Raw genomic sequence first — 22,720 nt, forward strand, 5'->3', positions numbered from 1 at the left:
GGAAGCATTTATTGACTCTCTCCTATGTGCCCAGTGCTGTTTTAAGACTTCTTCTATTTTTTTTTCATAAAATAATAAAGTGCTATTCCTCACCCCTGCCCATGGCTGGTGGAAAACCAACTGAGTTTTTATTGAGTTGTTTTCCAAGAAGTAGAGATCAGTTATAAACAGAACACATCTTCAGGGCAAAACAGGCGGAGTGGTTTTCCAGCAGGCCAGATAGCTATGAAGGGTTTTCAACAGAGGCACACAGAGGCTGAGAGAGAAAGCCTCCAGGACCCTACAAAAAGCTGCCCAAACTGCCTTCTCCATGGCACTACTGAAATAGGAAAGAAAAAATCTGACTCCATATTAGATCTGTTCCTTTGACTTTAATCCTGTGCCCTGTTTCCTAGGCTTAGTCTTGTTGGTTCTGCACCTTTTGTAAAACAATGTTGCCTAGAGCCTGAAATATACAGGAGACCCTATTCTCAAGGCTCTGACTTTGAAGGATATTAACACTTTTCTATTCACATAAAGATAACAAGTTACAGAATAGAAAACAACATTTGTTTGTTGGAGGTTTACACGGATGTGACCCAGGTGAAGAGCTGCAAGAACAAAGGATTCTAACAACAAAGAATTCATACACCAATTCTGCAACAACCAAGCATTCCCACTCCCATTTTTAATATAAGAAGAGCCTGAAATCTGACTTGGGGTGATGGTTCCCCAGGACATTATTCTACCAATTCTCAGCTGGCTTTCCAAATTAAAGTCGCTATTTCTTGCCCCCAAAACCTGGTCTCCTGATTTATTGGCCTGTAATGCACGAGCAGAACAAGCCTGGACTCGGAAACACAGACATTGAAAGTACCCATTTTGTATATTAAATGACCTGCTTCTACTCATCTTCCTGACGTTTTATTCTCTTGACCACTCCTGCTATGTTTATGAAAAACCTGTCATGTGGACACATTTCCACCTCTAGCCACTACCCTTCCAGGTAAGAACTGATGCCAAGAAGGCAATGGAAGTTGCTAGAAGGTATTACCTGGGCAAAATAGAGCAGAAGTGGGTTCTGGCTGATGTTCAGGAGCAGGCTGGAACACCTGACAAGATGTTATAAGTACGGATAGACAGCTGGGCACCAAAGGAGAAGCTTCTAAACTTCCATGAGGGACTTGTTGGATAGGAAGTAAAAGTCCCTGACTATCGCTCGGATCCCACCACGAGCTTCCTGGGCGAGTCTGGGCAAGTAATTTAAAATCTCTAGGCCCGTGCTGTCCAACATGGGAGCCACCAGCAACATGCAGGATTATGAAGTTATTCTGTAGCCAGACAGATTTATAAAAAGACATTTTATTGCAAAGGCCCAGCAGGTATAATATTTAAAAACGTTATTGGTTATCTTGACCTAACGAGTTATTTTTGTATGTGTAGGTTTCTGTGGTTGGTAAGGACTGTGACTAATGATTCCGTTACAGTGAAGTATTTTGAAATTATAAGTTACTGGACACAGTACCCTCATATCACAGTTGAAAAAAACTGATCCACATAAGCAAGGTGATCTGACTTATTAGTTATGAGCAGGGGCTCTGGGGACAGCCTGCCTGAGTATAAATTCTCACTCTGCCTCCAGGGGGTTCTGTGTGAATCTTGGACAAATTATTGTTGTTTTTGTTGTCGTTGTTATTATTTGTGCCTCTTTTTCCTTACCTTTTAAGTAGCGAGGAATATGTAGACTCTATCTCCTACTGTGTTGGCAGGATTAAATGAGTAAACGTCTGTGCTGCCCACTTCCCTGGGTTTCAGCATTCTCCAGGCAATCAGTGCCAAACTCAGAGGCATTTTCCACTGTCTTCGTCAGTCTGGGATGCTGTAACAAATTACCGTGGGCCGGGTGGCTTAGACAACCAGCATATTCCTTATGGTTTGGAGGCTGAGACTTTCAAGGTCAATGTATCCTTGAGAGGATTGCCAGCTCGAAGATGGCTGTCTTCCCAATATCTTCATATCCCAGAGAGCAGAGAGAAGCAAGCACTCTGGGGGCTTGTATAAGAACACTAATCCCATTCATGAGGGCTCTACTCTCATGACCTCATTTTATCCTACTAATCACCTCCCAAAGGCCCCACCTCCCAATACCATCACCCTGGGAGATGGGGTTTCGACATATGGATTTTGAGGGGATGCATTCAGTCCACACATTGGCTAAGTCTCCCCAACAAGCAGTCATCAAACCTGTAGCTAATTTCAAAGTAATATTTATGTCTCTCTGCCCATTTCCATTCCTACATCCACTATCACTGAAGCCCTGTTACATTTTATTCCTTATTTTTCTTGTAGAGATTTAATTGATTCCTCTAACTCCAATGCTCCCCTCGCTCCAGTCTGCTTAACAGCCCTGCCAGGTAGGTCTTCCTTAAAACACCTTCCCACTTCACCTGGTTGTTTTTTAGTTGTAAATGTCAGAATCCTCTCCACACCCCATCCTATACCTTTAATCCGTTACACTACGGCTCACTATGTTATTTTCCTCTTACCAATGTAAGAAATTTCCATGAGCTTAAGAGCTTAAACCAGCACAGATTTATCAGCTTATGGCTGTGGAGGTCAGAGATCCAACACAGTTCTCATTGGGCTAAATTCAAGGTAGCAGCAGGGTTCCTTCCTTCTAGAGGGTCTAGAAGAGAATGTTTCCTTGTTGTTGTTGTTTTTTTCCAGTTTCCAGAGGTCACCCACCTTCCTTAGCTTGTGCCCCACGACTTCCTCCATTTTCATGTTCAGCAGCCTTTCTGAACATTGCTCTATGGCTACACCTCCCTCTGATTTTAAACTCAGCTGGGAAATGTCCTCCATTTCAAGGACCCCTGTGATTACATTCGGCCCACCTGGACAATCCAGGCTACTCACCCTATTGTCTCACCTCAGGATCCACTTGTCCCATCCCATTCAGTCATTATGAATGTGGCTGTGACACTCACCTTGTGTAACATTTCCTCTCATGAGCATTTTATGGTTCAAGGCACATATGAATGACTTTTTGTTTTTCTTCCTTAGCCTTTCTACATTCAGTATGTCTGGTGAGATTATATGAATCCTTTTTATTTGTCCCCCTGCACTAATCTTTAATAATGTATCATGGGTTTAAAATGCTAACTGATAGACAATTTAGAAGACAGAAATCCTCTAAGATTTTTGTCCTAAAATATCTGTCATGCATTTTGCCATGTACAGTAACATGTCACAGGTGGCTACCCTGTGGCCGGGGAGGGACATGATTCTGCCATCACACTCCCCTCATTCTCACCAATGTGCTGATCACCTAACCAAGGACCTATGCTCCCCGCTTCGCTCACTTCCTCCTCCTTTCCATTGACTACCCTGTTCCCATCGCTTCCTTCATTCAGCACATCAGGATTTCATGACCACATTCTTCTCTAAATGGAATGGGTATCTTGAAGCTAATGTCTGACAACTGTTCTTACTGTATATGCACACACTGACCTGCACATAACCCCGTCCAGCTCTTTATTTTCCTAGAATCTCCCAGAGGAATCAGTTCCATGATGATGGTGATGATGATGATGATACTGACAATGATGACAGGGACCTCTCAAGGATTCTGATAAAGAGGGAATCAATAAAGGGAGGGAATCATTGCAAAATTGCCCCAGAGACAGGCTTAAAAGTAAATAACTGCTATAGTGTTTAATGAAATTGACTAATATTTAACTATTTTTAAAACTTTATATCACTGAATTTAAAATTTTAACGGGAATTCTCATTCACCAGTAACCAAGATTCAACTCTAGGACCAAAGTCTAAGGATTTCAATCTTCTAACAAATTGTCCACTAGCCTTTTAAACACGTGATCCTTTTAAAAAGCTTAGTGCTGGGCTGAAAATAAGCAGGATTCATATAATCTCACCAGACACAGTGAATGTGGAAAGACTAAGGAAGAAAAACAAAAAGCCATTCATAACGTCTTGAACTTCACGTTGCTCACAGGAGAAAATGTTAGCCAAGGTGAGCGTCACATCAACATGACGCCTGAGTGGGATGGGGAAGCTGATCTTCCTCATCAGACATTTATCCTGATTTGTTAGATGCCAACACAGTTTCCTCATTGGATTTGCTTCTTACAAGTATGGAAGAATTTACGTTCTACCAAAAGCAGTCTAAACATTTTCCCGTGCTGTCAGGTCTCTGGACTGAATGTCCCCACAAGAAGGACATGAATATGTTTCATAGGGAATTCTTCCTGAGAAGCAACAGGATTTTCGAGGGAAGAACTGCAGGCCCCCCATGGAGGGCTGGAGGAGGGCTAGAGGGGGCACTGGAAAAACAGCAGGAGTGAGTTCAGATACTACCGCTCAGGTTGCCAAAGACAGCATTGCTATCTCTGAGGATATGACATTCTCCCAAAAGTTCCATGAGTGAAGGTACCTGTGAACACTAAGCAGGTTGTTAAGAAACAGCAGCACATAATTTGCGTCACAGCTCAATTACAGTATGTTGTGATATTTGGAAAATAATTAGCCCATTTTCCTTTGAAACTGCAGCAGTAGCAATAGAAATAAAAAAGGCTGAGCCGTCTTGGAGACAACAATCAATAAACAATTCTAAATCTGCAGGATTCCTTGACGATATGCAAGCAATGAGCTAGATGTGTGCTGCAGATACCTCTTACTGCAGGGCTCACTCCTGCAAAGCATAGAACTAGTTTTCTCAGCAGACAGAGGGAACCAAGTCAAGATTCCAAATCTTGAGAGATTTACTATATGGCAGGAAAGATCACACAAGTGCATCCAGCCAAATATGAATAAATGTAATCAAATATTATCAAATGTGATTGGAGCACAGATGAAACAGAAATTCCTTTCACCTGGGATCTAGAGAGACTTCTTCAGAAAATGTGGCTTTGGAGATGGCCAAAGACATGGGTGGAAATTTGGCAGAAAAGGATGTAAGGAATTTTAAAACTGATTCTAAAATTCATATAAAAATTCAAAGGATCCCAAATATCCAAAACAATTTTGAACAAGAAAAACAAAGTTGGAAGACTTGCACTATCTGATTTTCAGCCTTTTTTTTTTTTTTTTAAACTACAGTAATCAGAAAGTATGGTGTTGGTGTAAAACAGGAAAATAGAATAATGGAGCAGAATAGAATGTTCAGAACTAAACCAACACTTATATAGACAATTGATTCTCAAAAAGGATGCAGTGGAGAAAGGATCTTTTCAACAAGTAGTGCTGGAAGAATTAGAGAGTGATATGCAAAAAAAATTAAAAAGAACTTTGATCCACACCTCACAAAATATACAAAAATTAAGTCACAATGGATCATAGATCTTAATAGGAAATCTAAAACTATAAAACAGGTAGGAGAAAAAGCATAGGCTTAAGCTTTATGACCTTGGGTTTGGCAAATATTTCTTTGCTATGACAGCAAAAGTATAATCTATTTTAAAAAGAAACTGATAGAGTGAACTTTATCAAAATGAAGACTCTTCAAAGCTGTTCTAAACACTGCTAAGCAAATGAAAAGACAAGCCATAGACAGAAGCTATTTGCAGATCATATATCTGATAAAGGTCTCTCTTTGTATCTGATCCAGAATAAAGAGGTCTCAAAACTCAATAATAATGCAAACACCTGAATGAATGAATGAGGCCAGAAAACACACTTCAGTAAAGATATCCAGATGGATAATAAGCATATGAAAAGATGCTGATTAAAGATGCCATTAGTCATTAGAGAAATGCTTTTAAAAACCACAGTGAGATACTAGTACACATACATACAAGAATGAATACGATTAGAAAGACCGACCTTACAAAGTGCTGGCAAGGAAGTAGAGCAACCAGAGCTGATACACACCACAAGGAATTTACAATAGTACAACCATTTTGGAAAAGTCTTTAACAGTTTCTTTAAAAAAGGTAAATACCTATCTACCATATAACCCAGATATTCCTCATCTGGTGCTTTAGAAAAGAAAAGCATATGTCCATATAAAGACTTGTAACCAAATATTCACTGCAATTTTATTTATAATAGCTCAAGTTGTAAATAACCCATGCATCCATCAAGAAGTAAATGGAGAAACAAATGATGGTCTATCCAAACACTGCTCACAACAAACTCTTCAGTAAAAACTCAGCACTAAACAATACTCTGCTATAAGAAAAATAAGCTATTAATACAGCAACACAGATGACTCTCAAAATAATTACACTGAATGAAAGAAGTCAGACAACATAGAGTAGATACTGCATTAATCCATTCATACAAGGATCTTGAAAATGCAGACCAATATGTTGAGATGGAAAGCAGATCAATGGTTTCCAGGGGAAGAGATGGGGAGGGAGGGAGGGACAACAAATGGCAGGAGAGAAGCTTTGTGGGTGATGGGTATGTTCACTCTCTTGAATGTGGTCATGGTTTCTTGGGGATATACTTATGTCAAAACGTGTGAAAATTACTTTGCCAAGTATACCTCAAAGCTGTTTTAAGAAAAAAGGCACTTCAGTCCTGATCCACCTCAGCGCCTGATTGGAGCGACATGATCAGTCCCTCACCCTGTTTGCCTAACAGGAAGGTAGAAAACCTCTCACGGAAAATAACATATGGATTTTTCATTTGCAATGTCTGCCATGTAATAAAGAATTTCAAGACATGCAACATGTCAAGACTATATAACGGATAATATGAGAATAAGAAACATTAGAGAAAGGATGCAAACCCCCAGGTGATGTAGGCATCAGAGTTACCAATAAAGGCTATAAAATTCTTTTAATATATTCAAGAAAATAAGGAAATTATGGGAGAATAGACAACAGGGTAAAGACTTTCACCAGAGAAATATACTGGAATGTATTTTTAAGAGAAATCAAACAGATACTCTAGAACTGAAGCTTTCAGCTCTGGAAACAGGTAAACAGAGCTAATTAGGATCCCTTTTAAGTAAAACTTTCAGTAATGCCGGGTAAAATACAACAACAAATGTAACACAGAGCTAACTATGGAAAGAGAAGTTCCCAGGTGACAATACAAAGAGGACACTTAAAGCCCAGAGTGGTAATCTTGTGAGCTGATGCCACCACACCCTGGAGGGAAGGGGTTTTAATCTGCACATAAATAGAGATACAATGTCCATTTAGGAAAAAGGGTCCATACCAGATGTAGAAGACTCTTCCTTTATATCTATATAGTCAGAGACAGAGATGTAAAGTGGCAGCAGAAGTCACAGTGACACAGGGCCCTGGGCCAAGGAGTGTGAACACCTCTGCAAGCTGGGAAAGGTAGGAAGACGAATCCCTCCCTAGAGCCTCGGTGTGGAACGTAGCCTTGGCCACACGTTGGTTTTAGCCCACTGACAATGACTTTGCACTTCTGCACAATAGAACAGTGAGATGATGAATGTGTATTGCTTTAAGCCACTGAGTCTGTGGTCCTTTGTTACAACAGCAAAAGGAAAGAAACTCAGGAACCAACATGAACATGAACCCCAAGCTGCCTGCTGTGCTGGCAAGAAGTTCTTTGTCTCTGAACCTGGGGGAGTCTCCTGTCTTCTGGCAGCATCCACAAACTACCTCATGCTAACTTGACAGCTTGCAGAGGGTTAAATCTTAACCCTGCACAGTTCTTGATATTTAGTTAATAAAAATGATGGTGTCATCATGTGTATTTTTCCATCATTTAAATACACTTCAGTCTTCTAATAAAGCTACCTCTAATTGAGAGACAGTGTAAATAGTTTTCAAACTTCATAATAAATCACTGTGGTTTTATTTGGTTCCTTAAATTATGAGTAATAATATTCACATTAGTAAAAGTTATTAAAATCAACATTGTTTAATGAAAATATCATTTCTTTTTGCATGAACATGTATTAACTACAATAAATGTTCCATGCTTTGTTCTACGATTTATTGTTAGAGCCTTAAAGAATAATATTTTCCTCAAAAGATATTATGGCAAAGGGATTTCTTTTGGTGGAACAGTTCCTACATCAAATCTGGTGCATGGCTCAGGCCACTGGGAACCTAGAGATGATAGATATTAGGAGGCATTATAAACACAAAATGATTTTTAAAGGAATTAAACAACTGGATGTGTGAAAACAAAGAATCTGAGAATATTCTAGTGAAATAAATGTATTTTTCAGCTTAAGCAAGACACTGGGTGAATAAATCTAAAATGAAAAAACCACCCAGAGATCAGCAGTGAGTCATGCTTTCAGTGTGACTGATCAAAACCAAGTTGTTTCCAAACCAGTGTGCAGGCTTGATGCCTTCATGAATCAAGTCTGTGTGGCACCAGGCCATCTCGAATACATGTTGATGAGGTATTTATAAGCCCTTCAACATCCCAGCACAAAGCCCACACATGAGCCACAAGACCATCACCTACACATCTGCAAAAGACACAGCATGGTGAATAGCACTTTTCTTGTTCAGTAGCCGGTGGCAGGGCACTGTGAGCAGACAGAGATACAGGGACACAGAGACACAGAGGCACTTCCCCTCACTCAGCTGATAACCTTCCGTGCATTCCTGGGGACAGGATTGTCATAAAATGCACCATGGATTGATCCTCCTCCTAGGAAAGGAACGGTAGGTCTGTCCTCAGGTTGGAGCAAGGGTGGCCGGAGGATCTCAGAAGAGCTGTTTCAGCACAACCAATACAAATGTCTGCCACCGTGACCACGAGAGACAGGTCTCCTGCCATCCCGGTAGGCACTTGGGCTCCTGACAAAAGCTGGGCTCAGTAAAGGCTTGAGTAGAAGGCACAGACCTGAGGGATGCCCCAGCAAGAGACAGGAGGTAGGGCCTGGTTTATACTGCTCTGGGTGTATCCCAGCCTCATCCGAATACGAAATCAGAAATTTGCAAAACAGCAGAGCTGGGATGGATCATCTACTCCAGACTCCTCACCTTACAGTTTAAAGGGTGGCAGCCCTGGGAGGCAAAGCAACGTGCTAAAGGCAGAGCGTGGAAGTGGCAGCGCCAGATGAAAAGCACCATGAAGCCCCCGTTCAAGGCCGCTGACACTGAGGACGGGGCCAAGGTTTCCAACGAGGAGAATGAGACAGTGTAAATACTTTGTTCCCCCCAAAACCCCAAATGTTTACTAAGGCACAAAAACTCACCTTAACTAGCTCTCTTCTGAGGGGGCTCTCTTCTGTCTCCGTCTTTCTGTCTGTCTCCATTTCTCTCTCTCAGACACAAACACATACAATTTTGTGAAAGGGGACTTCCTGCCATACAAAGACAGACTTCACATCTTCAGAGAAACACTTGACAAAGCACATTTCCAATTCAAGTCTTTGTGTGAGGTCTGGGCAACTGGCTTATTTTCTAGAACAATAGGTGGTTCCAAAATCAGGAGATCATCTTCCCCAAAGGAAGAGTTCTTGTCCGTGTTGATGAAGCTGGGGGTGTCACATTTCATGAGCCCGTTCGGCTCCTCCTCTGGCCACCTGCTGCATCTGATGGCTTCCTGGAGCCGAACATCACTGTCAAGGGCTATGGTTGGGATACCAGCTTTGGCCTTGTCCAAGCGGTCCACTTCATTGACGTAGCAGTGAAAGAGGGACCTAGATTCGTCATTGTGCTGCCAGAGAACCCCTTGGGCACCAGCGGTCTTCCAAAGTCCGACACAAAGCTGTTCAGTCTGAATCTCTTCTCGGGAGACTCCGCATTGCAATAAAGAAAACCAAAATAAAAGATCGCTCACACTCTAGCTCGGTGACCTGAAGACTTATAGTTTTTGATATCTGCTGAGAGCAAATCCCTGCATAGAGCATGCTGACAAGCACTGGAAGTGAGAGACATCACTTTCGAACACATACAATTACACCCAGGGCAAAAGTCTCGTGAGGGCCCTTGGACCATCCTGAAAAGACAACGCTCCCTGAGAATCCTCAATACTGGTGAATCGCACACCAGTGTTTCTCAGTGGGACACTCAGATCATCTTCATCAGAATTAGTTAAAGTGCTTCTTAAAATGCAGAATTCTGGGGTGCACACCCTCAGAGTCTCCAGAAATAGGGACCGGCAGTCTGTATTTTCATAGCCACCAAGATCACTAAACATGCTCCGGTTTAGCACCGCGGTCTACATCGGGTCACCTGAGCATCGACAATGCTGTCTCATGGGGTGGGGGGGGTGCCATATGTGTCAGTGTGCTGTCCTACCCACGTGTCTCCCCTGATTCTCAGAACTGACAGTGCAGTCCCATTGGGCAAGAAATACCACCATTTCACAATGCATACGCAGGGCGCCTGACTGACAGATACAATCAGTGCTAGGAAAGGGGACAAAATTCAGGTTCCTCATCGCTTGTTTCTGTTACTGTGGGACAAATGATCAATTCAAGGGTAATAAATCAGTGTATGAGTGAATAACATGACTCTCGTTAGTCCCACGAGTGCCTGGAAGAGCGAGCCTGGGCACACTGAGAATCATAACAGCCCATCTACTTAATTGTCATCCTCCCCAGATTTATGTAAAGGTTACTTCCACCCAGGCAGTGACCCCTGAAGGGCAAGAATCATGTCTGAACACACTCTCAAATCCAGAACAGAACCTGACAACAATTAGGCTCTGGGGTCTGTGTTTAGCAAGTGTGGAATCTCAGTGATGCCAGCTCTTAGACCTTGCCTTCCCATCCCACCCCTCACGATATGGCCCTTATGACCAGCTCTCCCGGGGCTGGGGCCACGGAACCCATTTACAGGACTGGAAGAATCTGATCATGTAAACCATCCCCCAGATTATCACCAAGAGTCACCTGCATTTCAGGGATCAGTAATCCCAGAAGCTTTGCAGTTCAGGCAGGTGAGGGATTTTTATATCAGCTCTGTCTTCTACTGTGACTGCCTGGGTGACATCAGACAAGGAATTCTCAAAAGCCTGAGCTTTTCCTTTCAGGAATAATCTAAATAACAAATCTCGTTGACCACTCAACCAGTGTGATGTGAAGATCAATGATTTACACAGGAGTACAACATTCACTAGGTCATGGATTTAGAATCAGAGAAAAATCATTTGAGAAAGATTGACAGAATGTAGCTTTAATGCAAATTTAAGTATTCTTACCTTTCAGTAAATCATCTTCTTCCCCAACTTATCACTTCACCCAAGTTTAAAAGATGTTTGAGAACAGGGATGAGTGTGCCAGCAATCTGGGACGCAATAACCTAAAATGTCACCTAGGAAAAAGAGGGGAGTAACACATTTTTAAAAAGCATGGTGAGGATGGCGGGGCCATCCCCCAACTCCAGACTAAGAAGCTCTAAGTAATAGATTTCCTGCCTGCCTGGGGCATCAGCTGATGTGAAAACCCACCCAGAAACCTCACTGTCCAGCAGCTCCTCCGTAACACAGGCTACACTTTCTCAGAATTAAGAATTGGGGCCAGTAACCACTTTGCTGAAGAATAAAGACAAAGAAGAAGAAGAGAGTTCTGCCCCTCCCCAGGGGAGAGCCCAGACCTTGGGCTGCATGCACTGAGCCCACCTCCCAGGAGAAGGATAAACTGAAGAAGGGCGTCCTGTGAAACTGGGACAGCAAATGTTGAGATGGGAACAAATTGACCGGCTGGCCAGGGACAGCCCCCTCCGTCGCTGCCTTGGCGGCTGCCTCCGCCCCCTCAGCACATCCTGCCCACTTCCGGTGGTTAAGCTGTCAGGGAAACAGTGCTTTGCGACCTGGGGCAACAGAGGCTGCCCCCAGGACAAGCTGCGGGGGATATGGGATCTAAACCACCAGCTCCCAAGCGGCAAGCTCCATACCCCCGCCAACAACCCGCCGCCCCCGCAGCCTACAGCACCCCCGGGGCAATATGTCCTGGAGAAGGGTGACCCGGGAATGAGGGGCAGCAGAGGCCACCCCCACGTCAGGCCTCCAGAGAGATGGGAGCTTATCCTCCAGCCCGCCAGGGGCAGACCCCCCTCCTCTCCAACCCCTGATGTCACCGCGCCCACCTCCCAGGAGCAACCTGACCGGGTGTGGGGTTTCAGGCTAATCTTGGGCGGGAGAGGCCGTCCCCAGGCCAGGTCAGGGGAGAGGAGAAGAAGTGGCCCCATTAGGCGGGGCAGCCGGCCGTCGCAGCTGCCTCTGCCCCTCGACAGCATCGCGCCCGCCTCCCAGGAGCAAGCTGACCTGGAGACGGGCATCCGGCTTCTTGGGCAGCAGAGTACGCCCCCAGGTTTGGCCGTGGGGAAGAGGAGAGCAAATTGACAGGCTCCGCGCTGCAGGTCCTCTACCCCTGCCGTCGCCTCCCCCACACTTTAAAGGCACTTCCCAGGGCGCCCCTCCCCCAGCAGGCTAAATGGGACAGGTGTGTCTGGTGATCTGAGGCAGGAGAGGCCACTCCCACACCAGGCCATCGGGGAGACGGGAGCCAATCCACCAGCTCCCCAAGGCAGCCCCCTACCCCCACAGCAGCCACCGCTCCTGCCCCCTGACCTCACGGTGGCCGCCTCTAGGGAGCAGGCTGACCTGGAGATGGACGTCCGGCGAACTAGGGACAACAGGGACCGCCCCCAGGGCAAACCATGGGGAGAAATGGGAGCAAATGGACCGGCTCCATGGGAAAACCTGCCGCTGCTGCCACCACCCCCAACGTAACACGCCCGCCTCCTGGGGCCAGGCCGACTAGGATACACGTGTCTCTTAACCCAGGGCAAGAGACACCGCCACCAGGACAAGCCGCGGGGAAGATGGGAGCAAATGTGCCCGCTCCCCCGCTGCAGGCCCCCGACCCCCGCCACCCGTGCACCCTGACTACCCTGCCTCCCGCCCCCAGCAGGCAAAGTGGGAAAGGGTTGTCCCGGGACCTGGCGCAGCAGAGGCCGCCTGCAGGCCACGCGGCACAGACATGGGAGCTAATCCTCAAGCTCCCCCGGGGCAGCCTCCCTATCCCCGCAGCCACCACCTTCCCAGCCCCCTGACTGCACCGCACCCATCTCCCAGGAGCAAGCTCACCTGGAGTCGGACCTCAGGCAAATCTCTGGCGGCAGAGGTCGCCCCCAGGCCAGGCCGCGGGGGAGAGAAGAAATGGAGCAGCTCCCTGGAACGGACCCCAACCCCCAGCCGCCGCCGCCGCCGCCGCCTCCCAGGACCAAGCTCACCTGGAGACCGGCGTCCCGCCTCTACGGCAGCAGAAGCCGCCCCTGGCTCCGCCGCGGGGGAGAGCGGAGCGAATTGACCGGCTTCTGTGCGGCAGCCCCCATATCCCCGTGGGCCCTGCACCTTAACGACAACGCCTCCACTCCCCACTCAGCTTGCTGAGTGGGACAGGTGTGTGCAGCGACCTGGGGCAGCAGAGGCCGCTCCCAGGCCCGGCAGCCTGGAGAAGGCAGCTATTCCATCAGTTCGCCAGGGGCAGCCCCGCTCCGCCCACTTGCCGCTGCCACCGCCCCCTGACCTAACCGCCCCACCACCCAGGAGCAAGCTTACCTGGAGTCCAACATCTGGCGAATCTCCGGCGGCCATCGCCCCCCCAGGCCAGGCTGCAGGGAAGAGAAGAAATCGACCGGCTTGCCCGGGCAGCCTCCCACCCGCCGCCGCCGCCGCCGCCGCCGCCGCCGCCGCCGCCGCCGCCCCCTCCGCCACCCCAGACCATTGCACTAATCTCCCGGGGTCAGGCTGACTGCGAGGATGTGCACTTGCCTTCTGACCCTGGCCACGTGCCTGAGCACCTTCCTGCACCCCTACACTCCCTGTACCTCTGCACCCCTGCCACTCTCTGCCCTTCCTCACTGCCTGCACCCCCGCATCCCCTGAACTGCCTGCACCCTCCACAGCCCCTGCACCCCTGCCACCACTTACACCTTTGCACTGCGTACACTCCTGCACCCCTGCTTGTCCCACACACCACCTCTTGGGCCTGTGGCAGAGTCTCTGCTGTTAGACCAATGCACAGGAACTCACATCTTTGCCAGTATATGAGGCATCAGTGGACGTCTGGGGTTGGCTGCAGGAAGGTACATGTTCCCGGTCACTAGCCTGGGCCACTAGGGTGATCTCTGTGAGGTCACCCAGGACGGGCTCAGAGATGCTGTTCTCTGGGAAGAGAGGAGTTGAAACCGGTCTTGAGGGCAGAGCTGTGCTCACCAGGTCGACCACGCTTCATGTTTTACACAGGGTTTCGGAGAAGTGAAATGGATCCGGCCAAGTAAGACCGGCCTGCTCTGCGCCCACCTCAGTCCTGGGCTCTGAGGCAGACCGACTGGCTCCCACCGTCAAGACACCTGAATGGGCACCTGAATGGTCCCTTGGAGGCATCCTATCACTTCTCAGGAAGAAGTCTGGCTGCTTCCACCCCATGGCCCTCCCTCCCACGGTGCTGGCCTCAGGAAGGTTCCTTATTTGGGGAAGAAGGCAGCCCACCCCCTACCCCACCCCTCACCTTTCTCTAACCCAGGCTGGTGCTTTCTCTGCCCTTCAGAGTCTGGAATGCCATTCCTCTTCAGGTATGTCCCTTCTGAGATGGACTTGCTTCCACTCAATTCTAGGTGAGGATGCACCATGGAATGCACTGGGTAAGAGAACCAAAATAAATAGTTTTTTCTGTGAGGTTTTCTGTTTATCTACTGGGATGGGCTGTGTGTAGTTTGCTACAGCCATTGGTGTGAGAGGCTAAAGCTGCCTGTGTGTCCTTGTTTTCATCTGCCCGCTATCTTTGGGTTTTCCCTAGACACTCCTGAGACATTAACTTCTTTTAATTTTATTCCTGTTATTACACAGAGGCCCTACTGACATGGAGGTTAGGTGTTGGGGTAGCGGAACAGAGCAGGGCATCTATACTCCTGTGATTAGTTCTCATTGAGCCTGTGCCCTGCGCTGTGACCTCCACAAGTGTGTCTCATTCCCCTCACCCCAATTTGGGTGAGACAGAAGGGATTTCCCTTCCCCCAGGCTGGTTAGGCTCTGGTAAAATAATTTCTCATTTAAAAAAAAAAAACACAACCCCCCACAATGGAAGAGAATGTTCTGGGTGTATTTCATTAGAGTTATTTTATCCTTTCCTGGCAGGAAGCATGAGGAGTTTTCCTATGATTTTCACTCTGAGAGCAGGGTACTGTCCTCGAAGTAAAATGCATGAAAAAGAGCAGGGAGCCCCTCTGACTGGCCCCCTGAAGTTGTCACACTCAGACTTCCCCACGCTGAGTTTCCAGCTGGCCTCAGGGACCTGTTAAATCTGCCTGCCCCCGAGTTTCTTACAAAAGCGGGTTCTGCCCTGGGAGCTGTGACTCTCCAAGCCTGCCCGGCTGCCTCTCTCGGTTGGGAGTAGCTTTCCCCCTCAGTTTTCTTGTGGATCTAAGAAGAGCAGTGGGTTTTCAGCTCCCTCAGCTCTGGTGTTGTTTTCAGGACAGAAGGAGCAATTTCTGAGCTCCACACGAGCTGGACCAGAGGCTGGAAGCCTCCCCTCCTCTGCCTCCATGCAGACAATCAGTGGCTGTGGTTCTAGCCGAGTTTCTGAAGATGTGGATTTAAACACACACATCCCAGCCCCCACAGGAGAACACAGTCCCATAAATCCCTACAACTTCCACTGGTAACTACGGAACTGATGAGGACACGCGTTTCGGGGCTGCAGAGGCCTGAATGCACGACTTTCTCCGTGGCCTATTAATGTGGTTGTTATGGGCCTTGTCTGAAGTGGCTTGCATACCGCACCTGGTACATGGGAAATATAAAATAAGTACTAGAACCTCCACTTTTTCTCCCTCTTGGGCCTTCCAACCTAAAAAGTAATACGTGAACTCAGACGGCCTAGTCACCACAATGAGGTCAGACCAGCCCGGCTCTCCTGAGTGATGGGCACTGACTTGCGCATTAACTCGGAACAGTAGGGGAACCGTCTTCCTCTAACTGGGCCTCTCCCCACACCAGGCACGCCCTCAGCTGAGAAGGGGCCAACTCCCCCATTGAGGTGTGTGCTGGTGGCTTCAGTGTGACCTGGCCCTGCCGGGACATGAACATGCAGTGAGGTGGAGTGTCAGGAGGAGGGGGGTCCCTGCTGGGGCAGCAGGGGGCCCGGTAGCACCCTGCGCAGCCTGGTGCCTGGGGCTCCCCAACATCTCCTACGGCCCCAGGGTCGGCTCTGGTCTGGGCCACTCCATGCACCCTCCCAGTATCTTTTCATTAAGTCCCTTTTTGGTTTTTATCAGCCAGAGGTGGCTTCTGTTGCTTGTTCAGTGAAACAGTGCATCAGGAAACCAGACTATTTCTAAGATCAGTAAAATATGAACTATGGTCAGCTCGCCGGGCAGACCGTGCAGCACAAATTCCCGCACAGGGCAGTGCAAATGCCTTACGTGAAGGGTCCTCATCATCTGTCTTCAGAGATACAGAAGCTTGTGTTTCAGGTAAAACCTCAGGGAGGGATTGAGGAATCCAAAGCTGGTTGGTTTCAAAGACTAACCAGTCGGACCAGACACCTGAGCTGTGGTCAGAAGCCTGGCTCAATGTCACGCAGACTCAGCGCCCTAAGTGTCCGGTGGGGCCGGTGCTGTTTCCTTTACAGGCTCTCGTTGGGGAGTCACTGTAGCCCCTTACACTCAGCAGGGAATCCAGCCCTCTTAGCCCCCACCCTGAGTGTTCCATGACACAAATCTCGGGAGTGTTTAATTTTCATCTTTGTTTAGGAGGATGAAGGTGGGGCAAGAGGAGAGATAAATTCACACTTAGTGACACCAAGTCACAGCCAGTACCTCCTCCTCGGAGAGCTATGTGCTCCCACAGTGGTGGCTGGGGGGCTGGGCAGAGACCCTCCTCTGGTCACAGAGGGACTCACTCCTCTGACTGCAACTGATGGGTTGGACAACCAATCCAGAGGGGACAGAGCATCTTTCCCAGGAATTTGGAACTGACACACAGAAATTAATTTCACTCATCTGGGGATTGGGAGGAGGGTGGGAATCAAATGAAACCAGAGCAGGAGAGAAAGTTACAAGTGAATGAGAGAGAGACAGAGAGACTGAAATTGTGAGAGTAAATAGTGTGAAGGAAGGATAACAATCAGGGCACAGAGGAATTCCAGCTCCTGGCAGTCTAGTGTGTCCCAGCCCATCAACAAACCTGCGGGATGGTTAACATCATTCCAGTTTTGCAGATTAGGAAACAGGCTGAAAGAGACGGGGGTTGGCTTTGGGTGCACAGTTAATTTAATTGCCACTGGACCCCTCACTTCCCACTGCCTGAAGGCACTATGATCCTCACAGGGACCCTGCAGTGCTGACAGCCTAGCACCCTGATCAAAGGGAACCTGCGGGAGTGGGAACCTCTCTGAGTTTGGAGAGTTCCCTGCACCGAGATTCCATGCATCAGCCGGCTCCCGCTCACCACAGGTTAACGTCTCCCCAGCTGTGTAGTCCCCCGACCCGCTTCCCTCCCTGCCAGGCACCCCCGTTCTTACCACCGAGTGTACTGCAGGAATTCAGGCACAGGGATGCCCAAAGCAACACGAGCCCACCGGCTGTACAAACAGCAGACTCCCAGCCCCACCTGGGCTCCATGGGGATAGTAGGTGTCCTCACCTTTGATGTACCTAAGGCAATCTGTTTCTTCAGCTGGAGGCTATAGAGAAAAATAAAAGGTCCAAAACATTGTTCAGTGAGGAATTCCTCCAAGGACCTGACTTCAGAGTCTACAAACAGTTGTGCTGGCCGCTCTTACCCCCGGAATTTGGGTGAGGTGGTTTATTGATCAGCAAAATCGCCGGTGGCCCAGCTCCTGGGCTTGGCTGCCCAGAGGGGGCTGGGGGAATGGGTAAGGCCAGGGCACTCAGGAAGAGCACAGAGGACCTGACATCTCGCCTCCGCAGTTGTAAACCCTTCCCCAAATCTCAAGGCATCGGACAGAGTGCAGCCACCACAATAATGAGATGTTCCCATCTCTTCACTCACTCCTGTTGGTTCACTTACGTGCTGAGCATCTACTGGGTCACAGGACATGACACACAGGATGGCCGATGGGACAGGCTTGGTACTTCCCCCTGGATCCTGTTCAATCTGATGGAAGAATGATCACTCATAAATGGTTTCTCAAAAGGATACATAGACAGGAGACAAACTGCAGAGTGAATCAAATTTTAAAATATAAATGAAGATCCCCCAATCTCCCCGCCTAAGATTAACAGCATAAAGAAAATAGATCTTGCCTTTGATCACCAAGGAAGTGGTCACCCTCTCTCAGGAGGAAAGGAGAGTTAATCTTTGAGCTGGACACAGAAGTGCTCCATCGAATTGGACCAGGACCTCTGCATTCATTCAGCAAATCTGTATAAGCTCCTACTACTTATGGGAATCTAGTAACTATACCCATTCCCAAGGCCCTTGGGCTTTATTAGTCAACAAAATAGACACGACTCCCCATCACTGGGGGCTCAGAGTTTTAGCAGAGAAAACAGGCAACATGATGGGGGTAGCAAGAGCTTGGGGAAAAATAAGAGTGATATGAGCAAACTCAGGTGATGGTGGTGGGGTGGGAGGCAGGCAGGAGGGAATAAGGCAATCCTGGCAGATCTCAAGGAGTAATGAACTTGAAGCAGAATAGATCCGGAGGAAGAAGGAAGAGCCGGAGCCAGAGGCCCCCAGAGTGATGTGGAGAGTGTGGGCGGAGAGGCAGAGCAGGCCGGGTCCTCGAAGACTTTGGGACGACTTTGGCTCCTAATGGAATGGTGACCCTTTTAGTGAGTTTTGATGGGATGGGTGATGTCCAATTTATGCTTTTGTTTTGGGTTTTCTTGGGAGGAGGTTAATTTATTTATTTTAGTGAAGGTGCTGAGGTTTGAACCCAGGATCTCATGCATGCTAAGCATGCACTGTATCACTGAGCTACACCCACCCCCTCAAATGTATGCTTTTATAGGCTCCCTCTGACTCTGTGTGGATGAGATTGTAGAAAAGCAAAGATGGAAGAAGTAGGCTAATTGGTGTCCAACAAGGGGTTGAAGGAGGCTCCTAGGAGGGTGGGGAACAGGGAGTACGTGGTTAATGAATTCAGAGTAGCTAGAAATTTCTAACAAGCTGGATTTGCTGTCTGTGTGTGTAAGAGAAAGAGAGAGAAAGAACATGGTTCCAACATCTGGACCTGGAAAATGGGATGGATGTCCTCTCCATCCACAGGGGATGGGACAAGATGGGGCTGAGCAGGTGGAAAGGGGCTGGAATCAGCTCAGTTCTTCAATGTCATGATTAAGGAGTCTATTAGATATTGCCACAGAAATGCCTAATAGGTAGAGGAGTCTGGTTTTTTTTTCTTTCTTTTTAACATTAAAAAATATAATTTAAATGTATTAATTTTATTATGTGAATGGATTTGGAATTTTATTTCATGCCAAGGTATATGTTATAATAGCCAAATGGAAAATATATCAGAAAAGGGGAGAAATGAGGGCTTTCACAAAAACTGACTGTCCGTAACGTAGGTAAAATTTCAACGAAACAGTCTTCAGTGCAAGAACCTCATCTTGGTGTTACATAAAATTAAATGAAAAAGGAATATGTTGATGTATCATTATTTCATGTTACATAATAGCCCCAAACAAACACACTGTTTAACTATGAGGCTTGTAGAAATACTATTCACTTTATTGACATAAATACAGAAATGCAGAAAGGTTCTAAGTTAGAATAAGCATTTTAGTGGAAATAATAGAGATCTGAGCATTTCACATGATATGTATGGACTGATTCAAAATTTGGAAAAGTAATTTACACAGTAGAACATATGTATGAATGTGAAAGCAAGATGAATGAAAGAAAAAGAATATGAGTATCAGGGAGAGAGTTCCAAGTGGAAAAGGCCAATCAGGGAGTTTTGGACAAATCGAGAAATTGATGGCATGTCAATTTCCAAGTCTGGTTGCTTCCACCAAAAGTATAGCAGTGAGATAGAGGAGAGACCCAGGACCCAACTCCGAGGCACATTCGCAGTAAATATTTGGAAAAAAGAGGAGACGTTGGCAAAAGACCAGCCAGTGGATCGAAAGCAGAGCGATGGGCTGGAGGCCAAGTGAAGCAGGAACACGGGGGAGGAGAAATGGAAGAGCTGGGTCAAATGCTGCCAAAGGGCCACGCATGATGAAGACTAAAAACTGACCACTATATTTAGCAACGTGGGGTCACTGATGGCCTTGACAGAGCAGTTTCCATAGAGCGAGGGATCAGGGGAAAAGCCAGAGTGGGTGCAAAAGGGAATGGCTCAAGAGAATATGCAGACAGTGAGTTTAAACGACTCATTAAAGATTTGCTGCAAAGACATGGGGTGGCAATTGGTGGGGGTCAATTAGAGTCAAGGAGTGCTGTTTGTTTCTTTTAAGAGGATGGACTTTTATATACTGATAGGAGCCAACTAGCAGGAGAACAAAATAGATGAGGTAGTGACAGAGAGGATGGATGTGGGAGTGACAGCCCGGAGAAGATTGTATGGATGGGCCCCCTGGTGACTTTTGGATGACCTGGCTTTCGATGTCACCTGTAATAAGAGGTGGAGCAGCGAGAGTGTAGTCACAGACATCAGAAGGCGAGCGGATGTGCTGGGAGTTGCTGGTGAAAGTTCTCTTCTGTTGGCTTCAGTTTGCTTGGTCAAAGTAGAAAAGTAAACTTACCAGCTGAGGGACGAGAAGGAAGAGTTACTGGAGTCATGAGCAGAAGATACAAAAGAGACTTCAGGGACAATGGGACAGTGAAAAGAGCAGAGGGAGACGGGGGGAGTGTGCTCCCAGAAAGTTACGTTTTATCTTTGAGGTCCCCAAGTGTTGGATGTGTGATTGCCCTTCCTGCTGTCTACGAAATAAAAATTGAGTATGGTTCAGGGAAAATGCTATTTCATTCTAAGAGGCTGCCTGTTTCTCAGGAACGGTCATCTTAAACTGCAAACACTACAAAAATGTTGAAAAGAAGAAATTGTGTACCCAATGACCCACTATTTTCTATAAATTTGGTTGCTATTTATTTCCCCTATCAATACCACAGAACCGATACTGCCTAGGATGGAGATACATCGATGCTTAAATGGAAATGAAATCTGTATCTTTCTCCTAAACTCCATGGCTTCCTTAACATCCCATTCCCCTTGGAATTTAGGGGTGTCCGGTATAAGAAATAAGAAACAGTTTGAGAAAATCCCGGCTCAGAATTACACAGCACAACCTCAGCTCAGAAGTATACAGCCATAAAAATGTTTAGAAGCAAAACTCCATAACTACTCTTAAAGAATTTTGCAAACCTGGGCCTGCCCAGATGTTTCCAAACTGGAAAGGTACTCCAATCAGTTGACCGGTACGGGAACCAGAGGCTGGTCAGCCTTTTCTGTAAAAGCCAGAGAGTAAATATTTTCAGTTTTGCAGATCATTTTGTTGTAACCATGCAGGTCTGCAATAAGAAAGCGAAGAGCACTGGGAGACACGAAACAAATGGGCATGCCCACACCCTCCCTTCCACTCAGGGCAGCTTCTCTGTGGTGGGGAGCTTGGCCACAATGACTTGTTTCTTTGTTTCCATTGGTTTCTTTGTTTCCACCTTACTGCTCAATCTCAGAACTTCAAGTGAGCCTGGTCCTTCAGCATCCATGCAGCAAGAAGGCTGAGCGGGGGTGGGGATCCCACCTGACAGAGAAGAGAGATGGCTTGTCACCATGACATGAGACAATCACACCTTCCGGGGTGAAAGGGAACAAAGATAAGGGAGGGGCACAGCAGTGGGACCCCTGGGTCACCTGCCAGGCTTGCTCTCCCTCCATGGCCACCCTGGGGGCCTGGGTGGTGTTGGAACTCAGCTACAGTGATTAGGCTGAGGGGACTCAGGATAAAGGACCCTCCGTCTCCACACCGGGTTCCAAACGCAGCCTCTCTAAGTCTACCCTCTGAATTTCTGGAACTCAGCTGGAAGAATACATGATCAGGCCAGACCCAGAGCCCAAGCCAAACACGACAAGTGTCACGTGGGGTTGTAACCCCGTGCTCAGCGGTCGGGGTCTCCTTGCAAATCTGCAGAAATCCCTGTTCTGCCTCATTCCTGGGAGAAACCCCACATCTCTTCCTGCTCTGTCTGTTCTTCTCTTGAGGCTATTGTCCTGGAGGGATGCAGAGTCCTTGAACCTGGCCCTCCAAACGTACATAAGCAGCCTGTTCAATAAAACAAATTATGCACTTCTTCACATTTGCCAGTTTTTTGATTCCAGAAAGGCTGCGGGACTCTTTCTCACTGTCTCCTGTGCCCCCACCACTTGGTGGCCCTCTCCTCATGGAAACACGATTTCCCACAACTGCACCCTGCCTCCCAGCTTGTCAGAGGGGAGTGACCCACAAAGACACAGGTGTTTGTGAGGATCCTGTCCCCCAGCAGAAAGCCTACTCCTGGAGCCACGGACAGGGATCTGGCCTCCTGAGCCGCTCAGCTCTAATTGAAAGCCTAAACTTGGGACCCCGAACATTGCTGACTGACTTTCTGAGACACCTGGGCTGGAAGGGCCTGATTTTTCTTTCCAAGAATGGATGTAGCGCAGCCTCCATTTTCAGGGCTGACATTCATGACGTATCTAGTTCCCCCAAATGCACCCCAGGAAGGAAAGGCCCTTCCATCCCACTGGTTAGAAACCCAGCCCAGGGGAGTTCCGAAGCACTGCATTGCTTTCAGGTCCAGCACCCCTGCAGAGTGGCCCCTGGCCCTGAATGAGCCCCTTCCCTGGGCCTTCCCTGCCTCGACATGAC

The 22,720-nt window shown here is 47.5% G+C and overlaps 1 protein-coding gene across 9 annotated transcripts in view; it reads right to left on the reverse strand.

Moving 5' to 3' along the window:
- The window catches only part of LOC135323033 (uncharacterized), a 142,467-nt gene that overhangs the window by 119,181 nt on the left and 566 nt on the right, over positions 1-22,720 (reverse strand). For 3 of the 9 annotated variants that reach the window (XM_064494279.1, XM_064494278.1, XM_064494277.1), the window contains exons 2-12: positions 21,238-21,616; positions 20,485-20,620; positions 17,931-18,017; positions 17,423-17,583; positions 17,086-17,132; positions 14,411-14,539; positions 13,933-14,066; positions 13,459-13,511; positions 11,095-11,679; positions 9,143-9,686; positions 1,699-1,858 (exon numbers count right to left, since the gene is read on the reverse strand). In XM_064494279.1, coding sequence (XP_064350349.1) covers positions 11,400-11,679; positions 13,459-13,511; positions 13,933-14,066; positions 14,411-14,539; positions 17,086-17,132; positions 17,423-17,583; positions 17,931-18,017; positions 20,485-20,526 — 933 coding nt within the window. In that variant the 5' untranslated portion in view covers positions 20,527-20,620; positions 21,238-21,616 and the 3' untranslated portion in view covers positions 1,699-1,858; positions 9,143-9,686; positions 11,095-11,399. Of the gene's footprint in view, positions 1-1,698; positions 1,859-7,820; positions 8,658-9,142; positions 9,687-11,094; positions 11,680-13,130; positions 13,173-13,458; positions 13,512-13,932; positions 14,067-14,410; positions 14,540-17,085; positions 17,133-17,422; positions 17,584-17,930; positions 18,018-20,484; positions 20,621-21,237; positions 21,617-22,720 lie in introns of those variants that run through there. The other 6 variants (XM_064494285.1, XM_064494283.1, XM_064494284.1 and 3 more) reach the window with 6 other exon arrangements.

The sequence above is a fragment of the Camelus dromedarius genome, chromosome 15 (assembly GCF_036321535.1).
Source record: "Camelus dromedarius isolate mCamDro1 chromosome 15, mCamDro1.pat, whole genome shotgun sequence".
In the NCBI taxonomy this organism is placed as follows: Eukaryota; Metazoa; Chordata; class Mammalia; order Artiodactyla; family Camelidae; genus Camelus; species Camelus dromedarius.